This window comes from Phaenicophaeus curvirostris, chromosome 1, assembly GCF_032191515.1.
Source record: "Phaenicophaeus curvirostris isolate KB17595 chromosome 1, BPBGC_Pcur_1.0, whole genome shotgun sequence".
NCBI lineage: Eukaryota > Metazoa > Chordata > Aves > Cuculiformes > Cuculidae > Phaenicophaeus > Phaenicophaeus curvirostris.
This window is the reverse complement of record NC_091392.1, coordinates 163,553,381-163,578,670: the sequence shown is the minus strand read 5'-3', so window position 1 is coordinate 163,578,670 and position 25,290 is coordinate 163,553,381. Positions and strand designations below refer to the sequence as shown.

The following is a 25,290-nucleotide window of genomic DNA, read 5'->3' as shown; positions in this document are numbered from 1 at the left end:
AATTGTGTGATTGATCAAGTTTTAAAACGTCTTGCACATTGGCACATTCTCTGTCCATCCTAGTTTCAGGTGTTAGATGTGAAAAACACTCAATCAGTTTGAATTATCTTTTTCACATCCTTCCAGTACGAATGCCCTTTGGCATCTGAAATATACATGCAGTTATTTATCAGAATATTTTGAATCATGAGAGGAAAACTAGAAGTATGACACTGAAAAATATGACTAGTCAGCTGACTCAAAGTAGGCATAGCTCCGTGCTTTCACAGTGAATTGTCAGAAGCCAAACACCACACTGCAAAGGAGAGGGGTATTTTGACCCCTTAGATTTGTTTCGCCACTCCTTCAATACACTACAAACGTGTGACCACAACCATCAAATAGAATTTATCTCCACTTCAGTTTTCTCTCCTGCTGTTTGCTGCTTTAAGTAGCTTGAATGGGTTTTTGTTGCATTTTATGTGTGTAGTGTTTTGCAGAGAGGATGTGATGTGGGTTATTATAACACCAAACCAGCACATGCATGAGTGGATGTATAATTGCAATATCCCTTGTGAAGCATGCAGCATTTGTGAAAAAATCCACACCAAACCAGCAAAAAAAAACACAACAAAAACAAGATCAAAGCCATATTTCTAAGTCCTTGCTGATTTAGGGTACCTCATTGATTGCACACCACTGAAGAATTCTCTAGGATCTGATATTTGAAAGATGTTCCAAAAAGCATGAAATCATTTCAGTGGCCAGATTTTATAGATGGTGCAAAACAAACAGAAAGACAGCTGTGTCGGTATGAGGTGAATACTAAAACTGACTGCATTCTTTAATGTAACCAGCAGCACAAAATAAGTGAATTAAAGTGGATTTTCTTTTATTTAGTTATTATAAGAATTTCTTATTTTCAGAAAGCTCTTCCCCTTCATTTATTAGGCCAGGTTTTAATCTCTTAAATTATGTCTATAATTACTATGGATTCACAATCTATAAAAGAATGTTAAGGATGCTTGGTATTTTTTTTGTCTTATTTTCTTATTATAAAAGAGTAACTAATCAAAACAAATATTCAGTACAAACATAGTAAATAAAAAAACCTTAGCTATTTTCAAGGTAATGAACAAATAAAACAAATATGAACAAAAAAATGTTAAGGTAGAAAAATAAGTCACTGTTTTTATTTATTTTTGTTAATCACATTTTTATGACTGGAGAACTTTCCTTAAGTGTTGACATTTTACACACTCTGATTTGTTACTGCTTATTAGTTTCAAATTTTAATTTAATAATACTTCGCTCTTACATGAGGCCCACGATTTGTAATGTGCTTTATAGAATTGGCTCTGATGTGTTCCCTGAAGCAAGTAACCAAGTTCATCCAAATTGATTCTCCAATTGATTTCTGAGCTTGTAAATTTGTGTGGATTGCAGCACTTTATTTTCTCCTTTGCTCCTGGCTCTATTATAGTGAATATTCCTTTCTTCTTTCTCTCCATTTTAAATCCCGCCCTACTGTCCTTTTCAGGTGCATCTTCTCCCTTTATCCTATTCTCTCCTTCCTTTGCTTCTTCTCTTTTTTTTTCTTCCTCCCCCCACTGCCTTCTGTCAGTCCAGGAATGTTTCCATCTCACACTCCTTTCTAATTTCTGCTTGATTTCCCCTGCTGCTCTTCTCTGTTTGTATTTGGTATAGAGCTGCAGGAGGGCATAAAACATGCACACACAAAATTAAAGTGCTAGTACACTTTGTTAGCACCTAGGAACTTGCTTTCAGCTGTATTTATCACTGAAGAAATTGTAAATGGGATAAGTAGGTAAAGTTGGAGGCAGAAACATGCATTTCAGAAATACTGGCATTTATTGTTCCTTTGTACTGGGTAGCTACAGAGTGCCACCTATTGCCTTCAAAGTATTGAGCTTCCAGAATGTTACCCTGATACAGCTGCTTTTTTTCCTGCAGATAACTGCAGATTTTCACTGAATGCACTTACTGCAAGAAAATGCTGTTCACATTTGAATTACTTTTCTTTCACCTCTTACTGTCCCATCACTGTCTCATCTTTCATTCAATTATTTCCATTACAGCACTTATCAGTGTTATGTCTGAAGCTCCTTCATGTGTATGAGAATTATATTCATAAAGATTTTTATTTGTATGAGTATTACGTTCATGAAGAATTTTAACAGAGGCAAAGGAGTTCTTCCTAATGTTGCTTCCCAGATATTAAAAAAAAATGGATTACCTGTACTTTGATCTACTCAAGCATACCAAAAGAGATTATTATAACCTTACATTCCATGTGAATAAATATGCAACATGTTCACCTTATCTTTACCAAAATTAGCCTTTACTTTGACTGTGACTAAAGCATTGGCAGGTAACTCATTTCTGCTTTGTTCTTAAGAGTTCAATTCATTATTAGCTGATATTGTAGTTTGTTTGCCTGAGAAATTTTTTTGTAAGTTCATGCCATTCTACAAAGCTTAACTGTTATCCTCATAAGGGTTTTGTTTTCATTTTCATACTGAGTACACAATGCAAGTATGAACCACACTATATTTTAAAAATCTTAGCAATTTATTATATGATGGTGAATTGTCATATATCTTGTGCTTCCTGTAGTTTTTGCAGTATAGTTATGACTAAAGGTTATTTCTATGATGATGACAGCAAGACTTGTTCATTCTTGAAGCCACCTTTCAGATATGAAGATATCAGGATGTACAGATATGAAATAAATATGAAGATATGTTATGGCTTATCAATCTCAATACAGTCAATTTTGAGTCATGACAAAAATTATTTGATTAGGTTTAAGAGCAGGCATCTAAACCCAGAGAGTTTTAATCACAGCTTCTGATATTTCCCAGTTCTTGTCTGTGCTTCATCTGAGCATAATCATCCAAGAGCAGAATGTCAGTTTTGCTGTCAAAAGGCCAAAATTACAAAACAGTACTGACAGCGTTTTAGACATAAATCTGCTGACTTGATAGAGGCAGGGATTAATAACTGGGCCAACTTTTTGTTGAGCCGCGGAGCTTACTATTTAGTAGGTACCCAGTTGTATTGACCTACTTTTGCCCATAGCTCTGGCTTTCAACTTTATGATCCAAGCTGCCTGTCATATTTGGAAATACTCAGTTTCATTTTGAACAAGAGCTCTTCTGATTTCTCACCAGCAGAGCATGCAAATATATTTTTTTGACTTTACTGCCTCTTTTTGCTCAATATTCAGGTAAATAATAGCAGCAGCTCAGGTCTTGCAAAGTATTTTTGACATGTAGAACTCAAAGACAAGAAGTGTCACCATATCATTTTGTGGATGAGGAAATTGAAGCTGGAAGAACAAATTACTTGCCAAGATCACTCTGCAGCACGTGAGCTAAGTGGGGGAAGGAATCCATACTTATAGCTCACTGTCCTACTTCTGCTGCAACCCTGAGGCCACCCTTGTAATTAAAAACCTGTTTGATCTTACTAGATCTGGATTACATTATGTCTACTCTCCACTTATTTTAGAAGGTGCTAGAAGTATTGCTACAAGGCAAATCAACAGAACTTGTCCAAGAGAAAGGAAAAATACTTCAGGAATATACAAACTCAAGGTCTTGAGAAAAGATGAACAGATACCTACTAATTCTGGAATTAGCATGTAAAGGTTAAGTCTCCATGTATACAGCCACAAGACTTAATCCATCAAATAATACATCCCTTGATACATCTCTCCTCTGTCTCTGCCCCCCAACCCACTCCTTGTTGTTTTTTTTTTTCTTTGAAAACAAAATGGAAATTTAAAAAAACATTTATATGATCATAGAATGTCCTGAGCTGGAAGAGATTCACAAGGATCATCGAGTCCAACTTCTCTCTATGCATAGGACAACTCCAAAACTCTCACCATGTGTCTCAGGGCATTCTCCAAATCTCTATCTGGACATAAGTTTTACCATCAGTAAAATGTATAATATAACGTTTATATCCTTTGGTGGCATATTTTCAGTTTATAGATGGAAAGCGATGCATGAGCTCCAGCTATTATTATATATTGGCTTCCTCCATAATGAACAACTTTTTAAACAGGGAAGACAAAAGCAGTTATCCCTCGGTCTGGTTCAGTGACAAAGCTGCTACGTGACTCTGCAATTACAAGCCCCTGATAACATCAAACCAGAGTTTTTCATTACATTCTGCTCTATTAGCTTGATCATGCAAATGTTATTTGCTCCAAATCTGTCAGGATCAAACACACTTGTCATTGCTTTGCTTAGAGATTTAAGTTTCTGTCTTTGTTCATATGTTTAAAAAGCAAGACTGGAACGTAAAATAAAAAAAAGGTAAAATGTGAAGATTGATTCTGTTTGTACATATAGTATTGCTATAAATTGGATTATAAAATATATTCAGCATTTGGGATTGATTTTTTTGTTGTTTTTTTTAATAAAACCATCACTTATTTTAGTAAAGATGAGTCCAGTGGGCTGAAATTACAAATAGAGATATTTGGAGTCCACCATGAGGGAAGAAAAAAACAATGCTAGTTAGTTTCTATCTTGTCTGTTCTCCAATTAACAGATTTATCTCATTTATTAAATAGGGTTTTTTAGGCAATAACAGGTCATGGTGACTTAAGCAAAATATAGTATGCATAAGATGCCTTGAAAAATGCACATACATTAAGAATGTTGAATGGATAAACATTATCATTTTGTTTCTACACAGAGAGCCTCGAAAAATCATCCTGCACAAGGGCTCTACAGGACTTGGTTTTAACATTGTGGGAGGAGAAGATGGGGAAGGCATTTTCGTGTCTTTCATCCTAGCAGGGGGGCCTGCTGACCTCAGCGGAGAACTGCAGAGAGGAGATCAAATTTTGTCTGTAAGTATTTACATTGGGCTTTGCTGGCCAATTACTTAAACTTGTTCTTTTTTCTATTCTACGAGGGGCACTCAAAGAACTCTTTTGAGTTTCCATGTTGTGAAATCCAAGCTGGCAAAATTTTATCACCGAATATTTTGTTTATTTGCTTTTGATTTTTATTGCATTTGTCAATGGTATCACCTGCCCTTGGCTCAAAGTGAGACTTTTCTCTGCCTAATTCTACCTACAGTATGGTAATGCTGCAGCGGAGAACTAAATACAGTGCAAACCTCAGTATCTTCCAGTTTAGCCCATTGACCAATAGCATTTTGTCTACAATGCACTACTGAGTCTAAAGATATTTCTCAATTTCAGTTTTATTTTGAGAAAAAGTGGTCAGATGAAATCATCTGGACTAGGGCTGCCATCTAGTGTGCACTGAACTGCTTAGCAAATAGCCTGATACAAGAAGGAGATTAAATAGGTTATGTTAATTATCTCTGTGCCTCTAATGAATTTGATGATCGCTCTGAAATTAATTTTCCAGTTTTAGAGGATAAAAGAGTGTATCGCCTGAAGTTATATTCTGCATACTTAGACTCAAAAACATCTTTTCAGTTTTTCTTTCATGTATATATGTTGATAGCAGGCATCTTAAAAGGACCATTTATGTTTTCGGCATGGTCAAGTAATTGAATATCTGACTGAAACAATTGGAATATAAAAGGATTTTGAATGACAATGAAAGCCCTGAAACTCTAGATAAATATCCATTCACATCATGCCTTCTGAATTGATACAGTTTGAAAGCCCTGAAACTCTAGATAAATATCCATTCACATCATGCCTTCTGAATTGATACAGTTGTGGCTGTTTCACGGGAAATACATAAATAGCCTTAAGGCAGAGAATTGAAACATAGGAATTATTCATCCTAGATTAGTGATGGCCCTGTTAGACTGCAGTGGCACATTCATTCCTGCTGCTCCACTTTCTGTGCCCATGAATCTTGCATCTATGGCTGCACTTTCCTTAGCATCAGAGGAAGGAGGTGTAGCCTGGACTATTTGTGGCATGATTATGTGGCACTTTCCTGGTTAGTGTTTAAATCCCTTCATAAGGAAGATGGAACAGATTTTCCTACATTGCTTAGGAGTTTCTTGGTCACCTGCCAATTCTATAAAAATTGAATTTACCTTTAACCTGTCAAAGTTTTGGTGTGAAAAAGTGCCTTAGGCTGATTTACAGTGTGTGGAAAATCTGGCTTAACACCAAAGGGATGCAGTCACATGAAGTTGTAGTATACTTTATCTACAGTAGCCCTAAAGAGAAGGACTTGGGTGTGTTGCTAGATGATATGCTCAACATGAGCCAGCAATGTGTGCTTGCAGCCCAGAAAGTCAACTATATGCTAAGCTGCATCAAAAGAAGTATAACCAGCAGGGCAAGGGAGGGGTTTCCCCTCCTCTGCTCTGTTCTCGTGAAACTTCACCTGGAGTACTGCATTCAGTTCTGGAGTCTTCATGGATATGTTACAGTAGTCCAGAGGAGGCGATGAAGATGATCTGAGGACTGGAGCACCTCACACAGACAGAGGGGAGAGGGAGAGGGAGAGGGAGAGGGAGAGGGAGAGGGAGAGGGAGAGGGAGAGGGAGAGGGAGAGGGAGAGGGAGAGGGAGAGGGAGAGGGAGAGGGAGAGGACACTCCAGGAACATTTTATAGCAGCCTTCCAGTACTTAAAGGGGGCCTACAGAAAAGATGGGGAGGGGCTCTTTATCAGGAAGTGCAGAAACAGGATGAGAGGAAAACGCAAGCTGAAAGAAGGGAGATGTAAATGAGATATTAAGAAGAAATTTTTGACTGGGAAGGTGGTGAGGGACTGGCACTGGTTGCCCAGAGAACTCATGCATGCTCCATCCCCGGAGGTGTTCAGGGGCAGGCTGGATGAGACTTTGATCAACCTCATCTAGTGGAAAGTGTCCCTGCCTCTGGCAAGTGGTTGGAACTGGATGATCTTTAAGGTCCCTTCCAACCCAAACTATTTTATGAGTCTATTTTTCTTTAGACCTATCCTTTAAAATGCATTAAAAAAAATTGAGAAAGGGTAAGTGAAAGATATTTAAGTGCCGTAAGAGGCTCCCAAGTAGAAAGTTTGTTGAAAAATTCAAGAAAACCAAACTAGACTCCTATGAGGTTCCCAACATGAAGAGATAAGGAAGGCAAACACCTGTGCCAAAAACACAAGAATAAACCTGAGAAATAGAAATGAAAATTTCTTCAGGAAAATTATGCAATTTATCTTTTTTTTCACTAGATGCAGTAAAATGAGTCTGGCTGAAGAAGCACTGTGAGATCAAAGCCTTTCACAGTATAGAGAATTCAGAAATCTAGCAGCTTAGATTCAAATGTAAAGTCCATTATCCTTTATTTTTAAGCAAAGGTATACGTAGCCCTGTAGGATATTACCACAGTTGCTTTTTTAAGTCTAATTTTTGTTTGTTTCATAGCAATGTAATCTGTGTGTTCTAATTAAAGTTACCATGTTGCTGCAGCATTTTCTTGTCATGCAAGAGTAGTTTATTTGTTCATTGAGCAGAAAGGGATGGAAATTTTTACTAAATTAGACTGCATGCATATCCCAAGGCAATCACCAGTTTAGGTGCTGTTGACTTATTTAAGCACAAATAACTACTATTAATCCATTTTTCCACATTCAACTGAAACAAATCTCATAAGCAAGCTAATTTTAGACCTGGTTCATCTTAGACCATTGTCTGGTGAAGAGTCTCAGACACCTTAAATTTATCAGGGCTACTAAAAGTATGTTTATTTATCTCTATTTAGCCTTTCTTGTCTCATCCCTCAGAAACAGTTGTTTGCCTACAGAAATAATTTTCCCATTTGTTTGTCAAAAGATGACAAATCTGATTTACCAAGAATAAATAGTACTCCTCAAAATTAGTATCTACTTTTGTGTCGGAAATGGTGTGGACAGCAGGAGTAGGGAAGGGATTGTTGCCCTGTTCTTGGTGAGTGTACTGGTGAGGCCACACCTTGAATCCTGTGTTCAGTTTTGGGTTCCTTGCTGCACAAAGGACATTGAGCTGCTGGAGAATGTCCAGAGAAGGGCAACAGAGCTGGTGAAGAGTGTGGAGCACAAGTCATATGAGGACTAGCTAAGGGACCTGAGGCTGTTTTGCCTAGAGAAGTGGAGGCTGAGGGGAGACCTTATCAGATTGTAGTGAGGCAGGAGTTGGTCTCTTCTCCCAAGTAACAAGTGATAGGACCAAAAGAAATGGCTTCAAGTTGCACCAGAGGAAGTTTAGATTGGATATTAGGAAACATTTCTTTACTGAAAGAGTGGTGAAGCATTATTAGAAGCTGTCCAGGGAAGTGATGGAGTCACCATCCCTGGAGGTGGTCAAAAAAACCTGTTAATGTGGCACTTTGTGGCTTGGTTTAGTGGGCATGGTGGTGTTGTGTTAATGGTTGGACTTGACGTTCTAGGCCTTTTCCAAGCCTAATGATTTTATGATCCCATGATTCAAATTAAATCAATGTTTCTTTCAGACTGAAGTATAGTGATTTTACCTTTCCAGATATGGTTTTAATTCTCTGATTTCGCTGTTGCCCTCCTATGTCACCCTGGGCAAAGTGGTTTATTTTTTAAATTTTTATTGACTTGCGTGGAAATCACAGCACTTTCCCAATCTATGCCTGTGCTGGGAATGAGGCAAAGTGTTGACTGCTTGAGAGGTGTGTATGCTTACCTTTGGGAGGCTATCCATGAAAGTATACCTTAAAGAGACTGCAAATTCATGAGTTAGACCCAATAAAGCTAGGAATATGCATTGCCTTTGGGTGACACGCTGGATCCATACACAGTACTGGAGTCAGCCCCCAAGGCTTGGAGAAATCCCATGAGCTCTCTGCCTGCTCGCTGTTTTCAGACTGGGAGGTGTCCAAGTCCAAAGCCCGCAGGAGGCTGTATTAAAGCTTAAGCCGCAGCTTTGGCCCCATGAACAAATGAAATTCGAGTTTACTTTTCCCAAATGCCACCAGATGGCACTACAGGATGGGTAATGACTGGAAGCTTGCTAAAACCTTAAGAAAAGCGGTGATGGCTGTATACTTCTGTTTTCAATTAATTGACTGGAAATGTTTAAAACTCATAGCAGAAAGCAGGCTGATATTTCCAGTGCAGCTGTGCAGAGACAAAAAAATGAATCATGTCTGAACTTTGAAGGTAAATTGAAGAATAATGGAAAATGTTCTGTCTCAAATGGTAAATCATTTCAAATAGTAAAAAAAATTAATTAGTTTTAGATTCATAATAAACTGGCATCCCCCCTAGAAGGTAGGATTTTCTTAATGCTGTTTTCTTCCTGCTATAATTCATTATGCTCTTGTGAATTAACACCATACTAAATGTTTTCCTTCTCACTTCCAAATGTCTTTAAAATGTAGTAATGCACACATCACCGATGTATGTTTGTCACTATAACAGAATATATCCCTCCCTGTAGTAATGTCCTATTATTAGTACAATGTAAATGTTATCAAGTAGCATTTTGTAAATATTATCAAGTAGCAGAAGACATCAAGACATGATTTGCTAGGCACTGTGTACACAAAGATTAACTTTTGTCTCAGACTTGCATAACGCAAATGAAACAGCTCAGAATATCAGTGGAAATATTACTTCAATTTTAGAGCAGTGGAAATGAAGTGTCATTATGTTAACTGATTTGTTATAAATTAACTGAGAAGTCTGGGCCAAGTCTTAGAGGCTGTTGAACTGTAACCCCAAGTTCTCCACCTGTTAGGAAAATGCAGCCTCCAATAGAAATAAAACATAGTATTCCTTGATGCCATTCTTACAGTTTAAAATTCCATTTCCAATACTAGTGGATGTATTGTCACTGAAAACAGCAATGGGGACCCAGTGTCATTTAATGAAAATCACCTTCATGAGAAAATGATTTCCAAGAGCCAAATGCATAAAATGGCCGCATATTGTGCATACTTCCTTGCTGACAGAGACCAGTACAAATCTTAAAACTGCAGAAAAGAAGCTTATTCATACAGTGAGCTACAACAATGAAATTCATACAGTAAACGCACATAATAAATGCATCGTCATTTGGGGGAGTAATTCCTGGGGAAATGGCGGGGAGGAACATGATACTCTTTGAACAAAAATTGCCACATGATTTTATATCAAACAATCTCAAATCAAAATTATGATATAACATAACTAATTGCTGTAGGTGTCTTAACCTGTGTGCTCCAAAGCACTTTTAGTAGCAGGCACAGTAGCTAAATCACAGAGAATTAGTTCACACATGCATATTCAGCAGTAAAATTCAGATATAAAATTTACACATAAATAATTAGTTTATATTACTCTTTGAAAGCCTATGGCATTGTTTTCAAATAGTTTTATAATATTTTGCATGGTTGCATCAAGTCAAAAAAGTGTATAAAAAAGAGAATTAAGGTGAATTAATAAACACAGGATAACAGAAACTATGAGTATTTGATTCAATTTTTGAAGTTATTGGATTTTATGTCTTTCAACAAGACTAAACATCAGTTTAATATACTTAAATTTAGACGTCTACGTGCTTGCTGGATGTCTGATTGCTGTTAAAGTGCATTAGAGACTCAAGAACTATTCAGCTGCCCAACTAGAGACTCAAGAACTATTCAGCTGCCCAGCTATGAGTTTTGTAGAGGAAATTGTATCAGTCTGTAGGCTTTATTGCCTGCATTGATTTGGTATCACAGAGTCGCAGAATCACTAGAGAGGAGGGTGCTGGCCTCTTCTCCCAAGTGACGGGGAACAGGACAAGAGGGAATGGCCTCAAGCTCCACCAGGGGAGATTTAGGCTGGACATTAGGAAAAAATTCTTCACAGAAAGGGTCATTGGGCACAGGAACAGGCTGCCCTGGGGGGTGGTTGAATCACCTTCCCTGGAGATATTTAAGGCACGGGTGGACGAGGTGCTAAGGGGCATGGTTTAGTGTTTGATAGGAATGGTTGGACTCGATGCTCTGGTGGGTCTCTTTCAACCTGGTTATTATATGATTCTATGATTCTATGAAAAGACCTCCAGGATCATTGAGTTCAACCATTCCTATCAACCACTAAACCATGCCCCTCAGCATCACATCCATCCATCTTTTAAATACCTCCAGGGATGGTGACTCAACCACCTCCCTGGGCAGCATGTTCCAGTGCCCAATGGCCCTTTCTGTGAAAATTTTTTTCTGACGTCCAGCCTGAACCTCGTCTAGCAGAGCTTGAGGCCATTTCCTCTTGTCCTGTCCCCTGACACCTGGAAGAAGAGGCCAGCTCCCTCCTCTCCACAACCTCCTCACAGGTAGTTGTAGAGAGCAATAAGGTCTCCCTTCAGCCTCCTCTTCTCCAGGCTAAACGACCCCAGCTCCCTCAGCCACTCCTTGTAAGACTTGTTCTCCAGCCCCTTCACCAGCTTCGTTGCTCTTCTCTGGACTCTCTCCAGAGCCTCAACATCCTTCATGTGGTGAGGGGCCCAGAACTGAACACAGTATTTGAGGTGCAGTGTTTGACTTGAAACTTAATCTGTTGACTTTAAACTTAAACTTAATCCATTGACTTTTACTTAAACACTTACTACATGTGTGCATATCTATATCTAGGTGTTTTAAACTGAATCACGCATTTCATGTGTGTTTTTCCATATCATAGGTGTTTGGTTTTTTCACCTAATATCACATTTCCTTCATCACAAAGCAAAGTAAATGTGTTAGTACTTTGTGTTTCACAACAGCAGGATGAAGCATGGGTAGTAGCCTTAAAGTAGAATGGAGTCAAAATGGAGACTGCTTGCTCTGAAGCAAGATTGCTGCTTGTAAGCAATGAAATCTGCTGGTTACCTGAAGGAGATGAAACAAGTTTCTTGAAGGTTAATTGCTCAATAGCAAAAGGAAAGAGAGTACAGAATCATAGGATCACAGGATCATTAAGGTTGGAAAAGACCTCCAAGATCATCATGATCAGCCATCAGCCCAACACCATTGTGCCTACTAAACCATGTCCCATGTCTGCATATTTTTTGAACATCTGCAGGGATGGTGACTCCACCACTTAACTGGGCAGCCTCTTCCAGTGCTTCACCACTCTTCAGTAAAATAATTTCCTAATATCCAACCTAAATCTCTTTCACCACAAAGGAGGCTTTGAGAAAAATTGTGATAAAATCCCAAACTCTCAAATACTTGGTGAAATCAAGTTTTACTCAAGTTATTACAGCAAGAAAAAACCCAAATGATTAGTAGTGATCAACAAGTTAACAGCAACAGCTTGTAAAGGCAACGTGTCTAATCATTACCATAAGAGAATAAGTATAGTGGTTAAGAAAGATAGATCACTAATTGCTTTCTTATCATCATCCAGATCTGCAGTCACTGGCAGGAGGGGGCAGGGGTAGGGGGGTGGATTTGTAGAGGCAAGTGGGAAGCCCATACAGTGCATCCACTCATGGGTGAGGTTTCCCAACCATTGCTCTGAGGGGCTTGGCTTTTATACCTTTGAACAAACAACTTGCATCACCCCAAAAATGCATAGTCTGTGGTCCCAGCTGCTTACTGCCTCTTTTTCTTGTGTTTTCTTACACCAAGAAAACAGCACAGTCACACTGATAATAAAACACTTTCTCACACTGTTATGCATTAAGAGCAGCACAGCACAATTCTACTGATAATAGCAATGTGAAATGTTGCAGATTGAACAGTACGCATAGCAATGCAATAGGAACCATCCATGGGTCACTCACATTTCTCTAGGCTTGTCAATCAGGCTCTGTCACTTCATTCAGTCCTCTGACCCAGCGGGATTCTCATCTTCAGTAATTGATTCATTTGTAATCCAAGTGTGTTATAAAAATCAACTAATTGGTCTAAATATGAATCATTCATGGATCACCTATATCATTTCAGGCCTGTCAATCAGGCCCTGTCACTTCAACCTCTCCTGGTGCAATTTGAGGCCATTTCCTCTCTTCCCATCACTTGTTACTTGAGAGAAGACACCAACACCCACCTCACTACAACCTCCTTTGAGGGAGCTGCAGAGAGTGAAGAGGTTTCCCCTCAGTCTTCCCTTCTCCAGACTAAATAGCCTCAGTTCCTTCAGTCGCTACTCTTAATACTGGTGCTCCAGATCCTTCCCCAGCTCCATTTGACTTATCTGGACATGCTCCAGCCCCTCAATGTCTTTCTTGCACTGAGGATCCCAAAACTGAGCAGGCTGCACTGTGAAGATGCAGGTAGTACTCTTGTAGCGCTTCCACTTTCCCTGCTGTCCAGCCTGCACTAGATAAATGGAGTTAACCAAATTCTGCATGATTTTCCTTTTGATCTATTATAGTACCAGCATGTATTCATAGGTGGGGGAAGACTGTATCTTTTTTTCCCCTTGCTGTGTTCTGAGAATCAAATATCATTGGGAAAGCACTTCCAGAGATATTCTGTGAGATTTTCAGTCACTGGTTCATGATCTTCAATAGGATTAGCTTGCAATGCTGGTATTTCAGCATCTAACTTCAGTATTATCTCTGCTCTTTTACACAAGGTTCTCCCTTGCAGAGGGAAGGTGATCACTTTTACATTGATCAGATTTGGTCTTGTGTCTGTGTGTTGCCAATCCTTCATTTTTTTTGAGATGTTGGCTTTCCCTTATGAACAGTTTTAACACTTCTTTCTGCTTAGTCCCTCCCCCACAACTCCTACCCACATTCTCGCTCACATCTGTAGGAAAAATAAAGTATGCGTTTGAAAAAATATAATGTCCTCCAATTTCTACTCCAAATGTGTGCCTATAGAGCAGAACAGAGTGTAAGAACTCTGTGCTTATTTATAGCAAATATATATGCTTTATATTTGCTACAGTTAGAATTGGTCTTCAGATTGACTTCCCTTACTTTAGTGTGGAGAAACTTCCAGTTTTCTAATGTAAAACATCTTTATGCTCATGGTAAAAGCAGCAAAAATGCATAGGGCAAAGGTTGCAGTTTGTTACCTAGTTACAAAACTAAGAAAAAGGGCAGATACCACTTGGGGTTGCTTCACAGATTTGGGGTTATTTTTGTAAACTGGAGCTGGCTTGGGAAGCGTTTAAATTGACTCTATCTGTCAAGGAGGCTTTTCTCCATGGAGCATCAGTTTGTCACTTTTGTGGCACTGACAATATCCTTAGGATGCTCACTTCCCTGTAGTGGTGTGGATGATGTATGACTGTCCTCTTGCATAGAAGATTCTATCACGTTCTATGGCCTTTTGTTGAACTTGTCCATAAAGACTCCCTTTATGTTTTTAATAATAATCCTAATTACCCGATAGAAAAAATAAACTATGCAAACGTATTTCATAGTAAAGTATAGATTGTTGTATGTTATATGCTGGCACTGTTAGTATATTATCCGTGCAGGGACTTAAATGGGTGGATCGATTCAGATGATTGGACTGGTTTAAAGATGTAGAACTTGTTTGAAAATCAAGGGAAAATACGTTGCCAAATTTATCCAAAATATAAATTCTAAATAACATATGATGTTTGTGATAGAGCTGTAATAAAAAAATCTCTGGAGAGGAAGGAAGCTGAGAGCACAGGCATTGTCATATGTTAATAGCATAATACCAGCTAGAAGGGCAGGTAGATTAAGCTCCTTAGGAGGAAGTATTGGATTAATCTAAATTCAGGCTTTGTTAATATTGTGAATTGCAGGACATAAAATTCTTTAGGCTCATTCTGTAGCTAACAGAAAGATGTAGCCAGTTCTGGAGTATAACTTAAATCTGAGACAACAGTGTGCCCTGGCAGCCAAGAGGGCCAACCATGTCTTGGGGTACATCAAGTTTGGAATTGCTAGCCAGTCAAGGGAGGTATTGTCCCACAATGGCACTCAAACCCAGCTTGAGTACTGAATGCAGTTTCGGGCACCAGAGTATAAAAAGGCTATAAAGCTACTGAAGAGTGTCCAGAGGAGAGCCAAAAAGTTGGTGAAGACCTTAGAGAGGAAGCCTTTTGAGGAGTGGCTACAGTTACTTGGTCTGTTCAGCTTGGAGAAGAGGAGACTGATGGGGGACCTCATTGCAGTTTACTGATTCCTCTCAAAGGGAGGAGGAGGAGTAGGTGTTGATCTCTTCTCTCTGGTAGCCAAAGACAGGACTCAAGGGAATGGCAGGAAGATGTGCCAGGGGAGGTTTAGGTTCTTCATCCAGAGGATGGTGGAGCACTAGAACAGGCTCCCCAGGGTAAGACTCATGGCTCCAAGCCTGACAACATTCAAGAAGCATTTGGACAATGCCCTCAGACACATAGAGTGAATGGTGAGGTTGTCCTATGCAGGGACAGGATAAGCCTTATATTTCCTTTCCAAATAAGGACATTCTATAATTCTATGACAATTTACCTTGCCCTAATGTAGACCTTGTACACAGATCAGATGAGCATTGTGCTATAAAAGTGTATATTCTTTTTCATGAATTATACAGAATTTGTCAAGTTGTCTTTTTATAGAAATAGATACCATCCAAAATGACCAAATATTCATGAATCCTTTAGGTGGAAAATATGTCAAAAGCAAGCATAAATTGAAAAATCCAGATATTATTCTGAGCAGAAGAGAAGAACAGCCTAAAAGTGGGAGAATAAAACACAATGTGTCCTTGAGTGACCATAGAGTGTAGCAGCAAAGTCTATAATTTTGTGCTGGAAGAGAATAAGGAAATTCAGAAGAAAAGTAACATGAACTTCAAAACCAATCTGCTGTGCATTCACAGCTGATGTGGAAAATCCCTCAGGGAACAATTTTTAAAAAAACCAATTAAGTCAGATGTGGTAACTGTTATTTTAAGAAAAAATATTAAGAGCTCAGTGAATAAAGCAATACCAGCAAGCATATTAAGAAATAAACCTCAGTTCTTGAGAGACTGTGGATGATATAAAACCCTAGTAATCAACACTGAAAAAAATGGAAGCTAAATCCAGTTACTGTCGTTCTAAAAACCTAAGTCCTAAAAAATTATAAATCATAGGTAAAATTTGGGGACAAAGTCAGAAGGACAAGATGCAAAATAGGCTGTAACTAACAAGGACTAAGAAGGAATCATGGAATCATGGCATGTCCTGATTTGGAAGGGACCCACAGATCATCGAGTCCAACTCCTCTCCCAGCACAGGACAATCCCTAAATTCATACTACATGTCTGAGGGCATTGTCTAAATGCTTCTTGAATATTATGAAGCATGGCAACGTGACTACTTCCCTGGGGAGCCTGTACCAGTGCTCCACCACCCTCTGAGTGAAGAACCATATCCTAATACCCAATCTAAAACTCCTCTGCTACATCTTCCTGCCATTCCTTTGGGTCCTATCATTGGTCACCAGAGAGAAGACATAAGGAAACAAGAAAATATTTTATAAGAACAGAGAAACAAGGAATACATTATTTTCCTAAACAGCTGGAATGAAGACTACATAAAAGTGAGACCGAGAGTTCAAATGTTAAATGCATTATTTGCTCCTGCTTTCTTTAAAAAAGGAACACTGGTCAACCAGTTAGGGCAGTTATGAAGAAACAGAGAGATCAGTCTTTAAACTGGACAAAGGTGAAAAGCAGGTTAGAAGACAAATAAGGTGTTTAAGAACCAGCTGAAATTCACCATCAACTACTTAAGGAACTATTCAAAACAGACAATTCAGAATTTTCTTCAAGAATTCAAGGAATATTGGGCAGCTTGCCCAATTTTCAATGAAAATTTTAGAAGAAATAATCTATTTAATATACTTAGAATACAATAGAAAGTGGAATAGCAGTCTCTATGAATTTTTGAATAATAGCGTCAAGTGTGATTTCATTCCTGAAATGGCAACAGACACAGGGCTGGACAAGAAGCAATAGATGTAATTTTATGACAAACTTGCTGCCCCTGTAAGCTGCCTACCAACATCTTCATACAGTGGAAGGTCACAAGACCCACAAAACTCAAGAAAAACGAAGAATAGCAAAGATGCTGTCATGTTAAGTTCTAATGGGAAGATCTGGGGCAAACAGTGGGTTAATGCAAGCTCGGACATTGACAACAACATTGGGAAGTTATGGAATTTTAGGGTGAATTAGAAACAGCAGTAGATCTTTGAGAATACTCAACTAATTTGAATATGTATGAGATCATCACAGTGCTCCACTTTCCAGATAAACTTCATTTAACCTTTTACAATGCATGCAGACATATGTTCAGTACTTGCTGATGAACCAAAAAACATTTCATATGACAAAACAGAAACACTCACATAACCTCCCTGTACAACAAGAGGAGACTTTTAAAGGTACTCTAGGCAACCTGACGCCTAATGAACAGAAGCACGGCACAAATGCAAATTTATGCTTTTTAAAAATCCTCACTCTTATATTTTTAAAGAAACAGCTTATTTGTAAAGAAAAATCTTTTTTCCCTCATGAAGCCATGGAGTGTGGAACCTGTGTTAGGAAAGCCCTAGGACCCTCCTTGACCATAAAAGTTCACTCTAATGAAGTGTGAACTATGTCAATGTAAACACTACCATCTGGAAATACCCTTGGAGAAGAGAGCTAGTAGCAAACTGGTTTTCAGTGTTTTTGATAAATATACATGTTCTGATGGCTGGAAGTTAAACTTAGACATATTTAGCCTCGAAACAGGATGTGCTTGTTTTGTTGTCAGGGTAACTGGGTTATATTGCCATGCAAGCTCATAGACTTGTCACTTTGGGACTTCAAAACAAAATAGATGACTTTCTAAAATACAAGCTTAATGGACCTTCTAGAGAAAAATTTACCACCTGCGTATGCTGGAATACTATGTATTTTTTTAATTTATTAATGTAGGACTCCACCTTCTAGATGGATTTCTCTCTCTCTCTCCCTCTGCCCCCACTTTTTTGCAATCTATAACATATTTTGCAATTGCCTTGATGTAGTAACTGTTTCCTAAATTAACTCTAAGATTTCCAAGCACACGATCGGAACCTAATAAATTATACTAGTGATTCTTATGAGTAAGGTATGTCTCTTTTTGCTAAGCAATGTTAGTTATAAGGCCTGTCAGTTATGTGTCATGTAGAGCTAGTAAATTTTCTTAGACTTGAGGCTGTGTATTTTTGCTGTGATGAAATCATCAGTTACCTCTAAAACACTCATTTTACAATTGTCTCAATGAGAAGAAATGATCTGATGCCAGATAGCTTGCTCTTCAGCTCCTAATAGTTTAAGAAGGCGTTCACATTCAGTTGAAACATTCTGACTTAGTAGATTTTGTTTTGAGACTGTCAGACAGAATCATGTCACATCTGATACTGCAGATTTAGAATGAGTTTCACAACACTCAGTGTAGCCTTGCTGTCAGCTAGCAATGACAGAAAACTGAAAACATATATTTGAAAGCCAGACTGGCACCACTGGACAAAACAGCTGCATCCCTGACCTTCAATCATTCAGAGATCTGCCCCAGGCTGGACTTTTGCCTTGTAATTAACCAGACTGGACTGCAGGCATCATTAGACCTCAAAAACTCAGTAAGATTTGAGTTCCTGAGAGATTAAAAAAATTATCATATAGCATGAGCTACAAAATAATAGAAATCAACAATTCATTAAACAGAATATTTGAGAGAGATCTGCAGTAATTTGTTGGAGGACCACTTGGAGATCCTTTTGAAAAAGAAAAAAAGAAAAAAAGATAGATATGCCCTTTTTCAGAACAAGTAAGCCACCAGGACAATAACAAAAGCAAAAACACTTGCAGAATGCAAAAGGCTATTTCATTGGTGTTCGAAAACATATTTTATTTGAGAATATGGAACATCATCTCTTCAAAGTGTCTGTGTCACATAGTCCTAATCTACAGAGCCACAGATAAACTACAAATGTTGTGATTCAGGCAGTTTATATATAAAAACATGAGCACTGAACAATTCATTCCTCTAGAACCGAAGATTCCAGTTACCCAAGCTATCATTCAACCATCGATCTATTGCCTATTGTCACTGGATCAAAATCTGTACAGAGTTGCCATGACACAAGCCAATTGCCACCTCACCTCTCACAGGCCACATATTGCCATATTCTGTGTTCATGGAAATATGGAAAAAACCACCAAGTAGACATCAAGGCAAGGATTTCAGTTTTCGAATTTACCACTACCTCAGTTATTGGGGTCAAACAAATCATTGATGCCCTTCTGTATCTAAACAGTCTCTAAAACTGTTATAGCTTTTCATTTCAGTTCCTGAGTACTTGTTTCTTATTGGCTTCAGATGGAATTAAGTTCTTATCGCCTTTGAGTCATAAAACTCTTATTGAAACAGAAACTGTTACTTCATTTCTGAAGCAGAAGAGTTGCAATAATTATTTCTGCTTATACCATCCTTCAAAATTCACATGTGAATTGAGAATCCTGCAGCATTATGAGCAAAACTAATCAATGGCAGTTTAGTTATATCCACAGACTGGAAGGGAAAAGACTTTTAAAGTCCGTATGGAAACCAAAGTTTACAATAAATGCTAATAAATTTAATGGGGAATAAATGCTACTAATAGGGGAATGCCTAAATTACCCAGGAAGAGAGCAAGAAACAGGGAAATCCACATGCTGAAAATAGAGGGAAAGAGGATTGTTTCAGAAAGGCAGGAAAGTGAATGGAACTAACAGTTATGTGTAAATTAAAAGCTGTAGAAGGGAGGAGGGAGAGTTTGGTGTTTTATCAGTTTGAAGTAGGAAGGCAGTAGGAACTGCTAAGGTGAGGGAATATGTGAAGGCTTGAAAAGATGTCACAGTAGTAAGATACATGAGATTAGTGGGGGAAGAAATATAAAAGTGTTTGAATGACCACACATGAGGAGGGAAGGTAAAAAACCAGGTAGTATTTTTGAGTTAAGAGCTGATGATGAACTAACTCTCCATTTTAACAGAAAAGAATACTTTTACTTACTAAGTATTGTATTTGATGGATGAGTGTTTCATATATAAAATTAAAGAAAAGCAATATTTGTATTTGTATTTATATATTAGTTTATAAACATTGGTCTGTGTTATTGACTAGAACAGTAGTCATATATGACAATTTTCATTGGTAATACCAGATATCTTAATATGAAAAGACTGTATGTGTGCCTCTGCCTAGACTTTAACAATGAGACAAAATACCATTGATTACCTCACAGTTGCTGGATCACATCCAGACCAGGTTGGTAATGGAACTAGCTGGTAGCTATTTAGTGACCTGAATGAAATAAGTTTCATGTCCATTCAGGCTCCAGTGAGCCTATGTGTCCTTTCCGAAAGCTATCATTTATTTTAAAACCAGTTTAAAACATCTTTGAGGAAATCTGATGGAAGTCATGTGAAATAGCTCTTAAGCTATCACTGCAGTGAACTCTTCAATGAAATTATTTCAGTCTCAAAGTCTGCCAGTCTGGCATCATTCACAAAAGCTACAATCACATGAGAAACAGATCTTTTATTAGAAGAAATTCTGTACAGTTGGGATTAAAAAATAAGTATTTGACAGTGGTTATAGGCTTAACAGTAACAGGTACCATTTTGAATGATTCATATGGTCTGGTGAGTCATCAAGCTTGTTGATTCCTGCTGTAAAAGGCAGTATGTGCTAGACACTTCTTCAATAACACAATATTAATTTTCTTCCTACTTCAAAGATGTAGTGCTTTGATACCTCTTTCAGCTGGTTCAGCTGCCTTCTTAACCTTCCTGGCAGAAAAAAACACACTAAATTATATAGCTTGCACCCCTTCAGTGGTTCTTGTTTTCCAGAAAAAAAAGAATTTGCCTCTAGAACACCAAGCTCATCAGAGCATAAAGACCAGCTTACTAGAGGCAAAAGTTATAACTCTAAGGTAGCAAGACAAGGAAAATTGAAAAGGTCATTGGAATCACTGGCCCAAAAAAAGAGAGGACTATGCTGGGCATGGAGAACAACAGATGTGACACAATATTATGTTTTCAGTAGAGTTCAGGCTGAGGTAGCCACTGTGCTTATATGTGCTGAATGAAGAAGCTTTGACTGATCCAAAGAAAGCACAGAAGGTGCAGAAAAGAATAGAAGAATTGAGAAAAGCAAGAGAAAAGCAATAAAGTAAGAGTAAAAATTTCAAAGAAGCCAAGCTGGAAAGCAAAGACATTTTCCCCTGTGCATGTCTTCTTTCTATTTCTAAAGTGTCTCTTCACTAGTAAGGCAAAAACTCCCAGATAGCCATTTTCCTCCTGAAGTGCCAGGGTTCCCAGAGCTGACCATGGCGCCGACCATGCTCCGCTCCCTGCTCTATCCTGCTGTGAGGCTTTGCTGAGCTTCAGCCTCAAGCTGGATATGCAGGCTTTGCTTTGCAAAACACAGCCTGAGATGAAAAATGTTGCTGCTCAAGGGCCATGCTTTGGCAATAACACATGAGTTTCTTAGATTCTTGCATTTTTCTCTGGGTTGTATCAGTTGTCAGAGTTGTGTGGGTCACTGCTTAGAATGATTTCTGCCACCCACTCATGACGAAAGTCTTCTCTGGATATGTCCAGGGCAGGTCATGCTTAATATGTGCTTTTCCAATGTCCATCACCTAAGGGTTGATGCTGGATATTCCACTTCCAATGACTAAGCAGGACTGCTGGAGGAAGTGGCTCTATTGTTAATGTGCTTGAGATTTCTTCAGTGGATATGTGAAATTAAGACATACAAATAAGGCTGTTCGTACCTTCTCTTGATGGCAATTCTGGCTGTCGACTTTATTCAGACTTTTGTTTGCTTAGAAAAGTTCTTATTTTAAGAGTTCAACAAATAGAAGAATTCACCCACAACTTGAAAAATCTGCTCTATTTTTTGTTCCATGGTAAAAAGGTACCATCCCTTCACCATTTAATTTACTGTATAAAAACATTGTGCTATGTCAGTGACAGTTCAAAGAAGAAATGAAAATAAAATCTTTGTTTCCTCCCCAGTGGAGGGATATGTTTTTTCCTTTCCTTTCCAATTCAACAAGACATTCCAGGTGTTAATTTAATCACTGTACAAACACAAAATAAGGTGGCTTAAAGAAATAAATGGCTAAATAAAATAGACTATTCTGCTAACCTCTGTTTGAATGACCTACATATGAGTCATGCTTAAGCATTCTAACAGAAGACAAGCAGCCTGTAGTAAATGGCGTTGTTCAGAATTGAACCAATCTGTAATAACACAGGCTATTCAAATATTGTAAAAGGAATATAGCTCTTCCAATTTTAGAAGAGTTTGATGTATCCCAAATATAAATTTCATTTTTCATTTAGATTATGATTCTGTATTTAATGAAGTGGATCACAAGTAACTTCAAGTGATCTATAGTTGCATCTCTTTTTCCATCTCAGTTTAGTTTTTTCTTTAGTTTTAAATTGTAATCTTCCATTGCGACACTTCTCTTTGTTTATAAGCTTTCTAACTGCTTTTTTCCACAGCATGTAGAAGAGACAGACTTCTACAGAAGCTGGAGGCTCTTCTTATTTCCATTATGTCAAATTCATTTTGGAGTTAGGCATCCGAAATTGTGCATTCAAGTTCATTCTGGGCCAGGGCATCAGGATTGTGCAGTCAAGCACAGAACAGCAGTGATACTTTGCTTATTGTGTAATACTTCTTAAAGGAAGCCAACCCATTTAATAGGAAACAAAAAATACTTTTGGTATATATTAAAATGTCCTGCACACTCTTGCAACTTTTTCTAGCATTTTTGTTTCTTTTACTGATTATTCTTAACTTAAACATTAACTTAATTGAAAGCAGTAATTGAAATCAGATATAACAATTTGCAATGTAATCATGTCAGGGAAGAATATCACCAATTGTTATAATTAAGGCATTGTTTTGAAGGAAGAGGCAAGACAGAGTCTTATTTGTGTCACGCTTTCAGAAACTCTTCTTGATTTTGGCCTGAGGGTAAGAATTTGATTAAAATGTGTAAATTAAAGGTGTCTTTTACGAAGATAAAATGTTGCTACATGCACATGCTTTTTCAACTAGAAAGTTTGGAACTCGATAACGTTTGCTTTTAAATATTGGAAAATGATACCCAGAAATCATGTTAGCTTCTATTCCTTTTGTTCTTTAGAAAGTCAGGCAATCTTGTAAGTCCTTTGTAAAATGAACACATATTACTCTGCAGTAAAACCCTGTTAGGCTCTGGTGAGCAAAATAGCACACAGACAGACCTCTACATACCTATTTGGCAATGATTGTTTGATTTTATTCTGCAGATGTGCATCATACCAGATATTGAAAGGGACAAATGCACAGATAAAAACCAAGTTCTCTGTTTAAGTTCTCTGCCCACAAATGTTAGGTGTGGGTTCCCTACTTTGATATGCTCTGTTCTACTGCTTATGCAACAAAATAATGATCACTAAGTCAGAGGAACCCCATGGAGAGATCTATCGGTGTCAAACAGGCAGAGGTTGCAAAGCTGTATCTGATAGTGTATTGCTGCCATATGTAACATACAGAGATATTTCTAGGCAGCAGGAGGAGGGGTTGAATGAGAAGATGTTGGATGGAGTTTCCGGTCTGGAAGATCTCCAGCCAGCAGGTTTTTTTTAGAGGTGCTCTATGTATCTCCAGATTTCCTGCTGCTACAGACTGGGCTCACAGAGTCTGGCTGAAGGAGCAGTTTCCTTGCCTGAAGCCTGCTACAGTGACTTTCAGCACCAAAGAAAATTTATCTTGTAAAACTTATATATTATATTAAATTGACTGATGAAGGGATTATCAAAAATGTAAACTCAGTGGACCATGAACCCAAAAAAAGCATTGGTCAGAGAATATGCATAGATAAGCATGCATAAACTACGGTGTGCAGCAGTAGTGCAGATCCTCATGACCGGTTACCAGTATCATTCTCTCAGCCTTCTTGATTTTGTACTTCCATTTTTTTTTATCTGAGCAACCTGACCTTTACATCCATCAGATAAAAAACCACCTGTGTCTTTCTGTCTAGTGTTAAACTACCCAGATCTGTTGTTATTTGCATTCCTTTTGTAGGTGAACGGAATTGACCTTCGAGGTGCTACCCATGAGCAAGCTGCAGCCGCACTAAAAGGAGCAGGGCAGACGGTAACAATCATAGCACAATACCAGCCAGAGGGTAAGTAAAATCATAGACATAAAGACATATGGTAAAAGATAAGTGCCTTAAAGCCACCCATTTAACAGGATGAGGCTGCTGTAGATAGTGCTTTTCCCAGCTATCATCAGAAGTCATCTGGAATGAAAATTCAAGTGGCAATTCTATCCCAAGGAAGTGGCTGTATTTATAACATGGACTCCGCTTTTAGAGTATTTTATGTAACTATAAGAACTAATTTTAAATGTGCATATAATAAGAGAGTAATCAACACTCTGTTAATCATTTTATTTTCATTATTGTTTAATCTACATTCTTTTCTATTCTCCTTCTGGAGATAATGCAAAAGATAGCTTAATAGGGGAGAGAAATGCCAGGAAGATCTGAAGATGCTTCAGACAATCCAATCAGAATTAAGTAAAGATAAGTGCTTCCTGCCAAATGCATAGAGCCTCCTGTTATTATTTTGAATTATGGTGTCCTTGTACCTCCAGGGCAAATAGCCCCAGATAACAAGTACTTACTAGAAAGAATGGCAACTTTCTACATAAATGCATCGACAGGAAATTCAGCAAAACAGGAGACATTTAGGGTGGAATGTGTGTCATCTAGCTTTTGGAGTCGAATTTAATTTAGCTCTCTAGGATTTAAGCTGGATTCACTGGGAAGAAGTAGGCATTGATCGCTCTTGTGAGTCAAGAGTTAAGTGACAGAAGTCCTTGTTGTCCATAAGCTACGACTCAAACAACTATCTGAGGCTCTCAAGTAATTAATGGAAGGAATATTACTTTCTGACAGGAACTAAAGATGGTTTTCCATCTTTCTAGGTGAATTCAGCAATGATAGGTGTCTGTAAAGACTTGCTGGCACCATTTTATCAGTTTTCAGTAAACAATTCTAGCTCAATTCATAAGTCCTGCTATGACCTGTCTAAACAAGTTGTTGATTCTGCCTGGTTGAGCCCAGCCTAGTGCACATGTGGTTCTTGGGTGAAATAGTATAGCTCTAATAACTAGCTTTTTCAGAGACACTAGGGAGATGAGTTAGCACTGCTGGAGTTTACCCAGCATGATGCCTTCTTTCATTTCTCTGAATCCTGATAATAGTACACAAAGGGAAAAACAGCTGGTATTTTAGTCAAACCTGCGATTGTTATTTCAGACCTGATATCATTAATCCTTTCACTGGTTTATCTGCACTTGAGTCACCAAGCAGAATAAATTAGGGCATATTAAGAAATGTGCAGATGAGAGC

The 25,290-nt window shown here is 38.1% G+C and overlaps 1 protein-coding gene across 32 annotated transcripts in view; it reads left to right on the top strand.

Annotated features, from left to right (window-relative positions):
- The window catches only part of DLG2 (discs large MAGUK scaffold protein 2), a 1,047,701-nt gene that overhangs the window by 820,693 nt on the left and 201,718 nt on the right, over positions 1 to 25,290 (top strand). For all 32 annotated transcript variants that reach the window (XM_069879637.1, XM_069879628.1, XM_069879594.1 and 29 more), the window contains 2 exons: positions 4,714 to 4,870; positions 23,955 to 24,057. In XM_069879637.1, the coding sequence (XP_069735738.1) occupies positions 4,714 to 4,870; positions 23,955 to 24,057 (260 nt within the window). The remainder of the gene's footprint in view (positions 1 to 4,713; positions 4,871 to 23,954; positions 24,058 to 25,290) is intronic.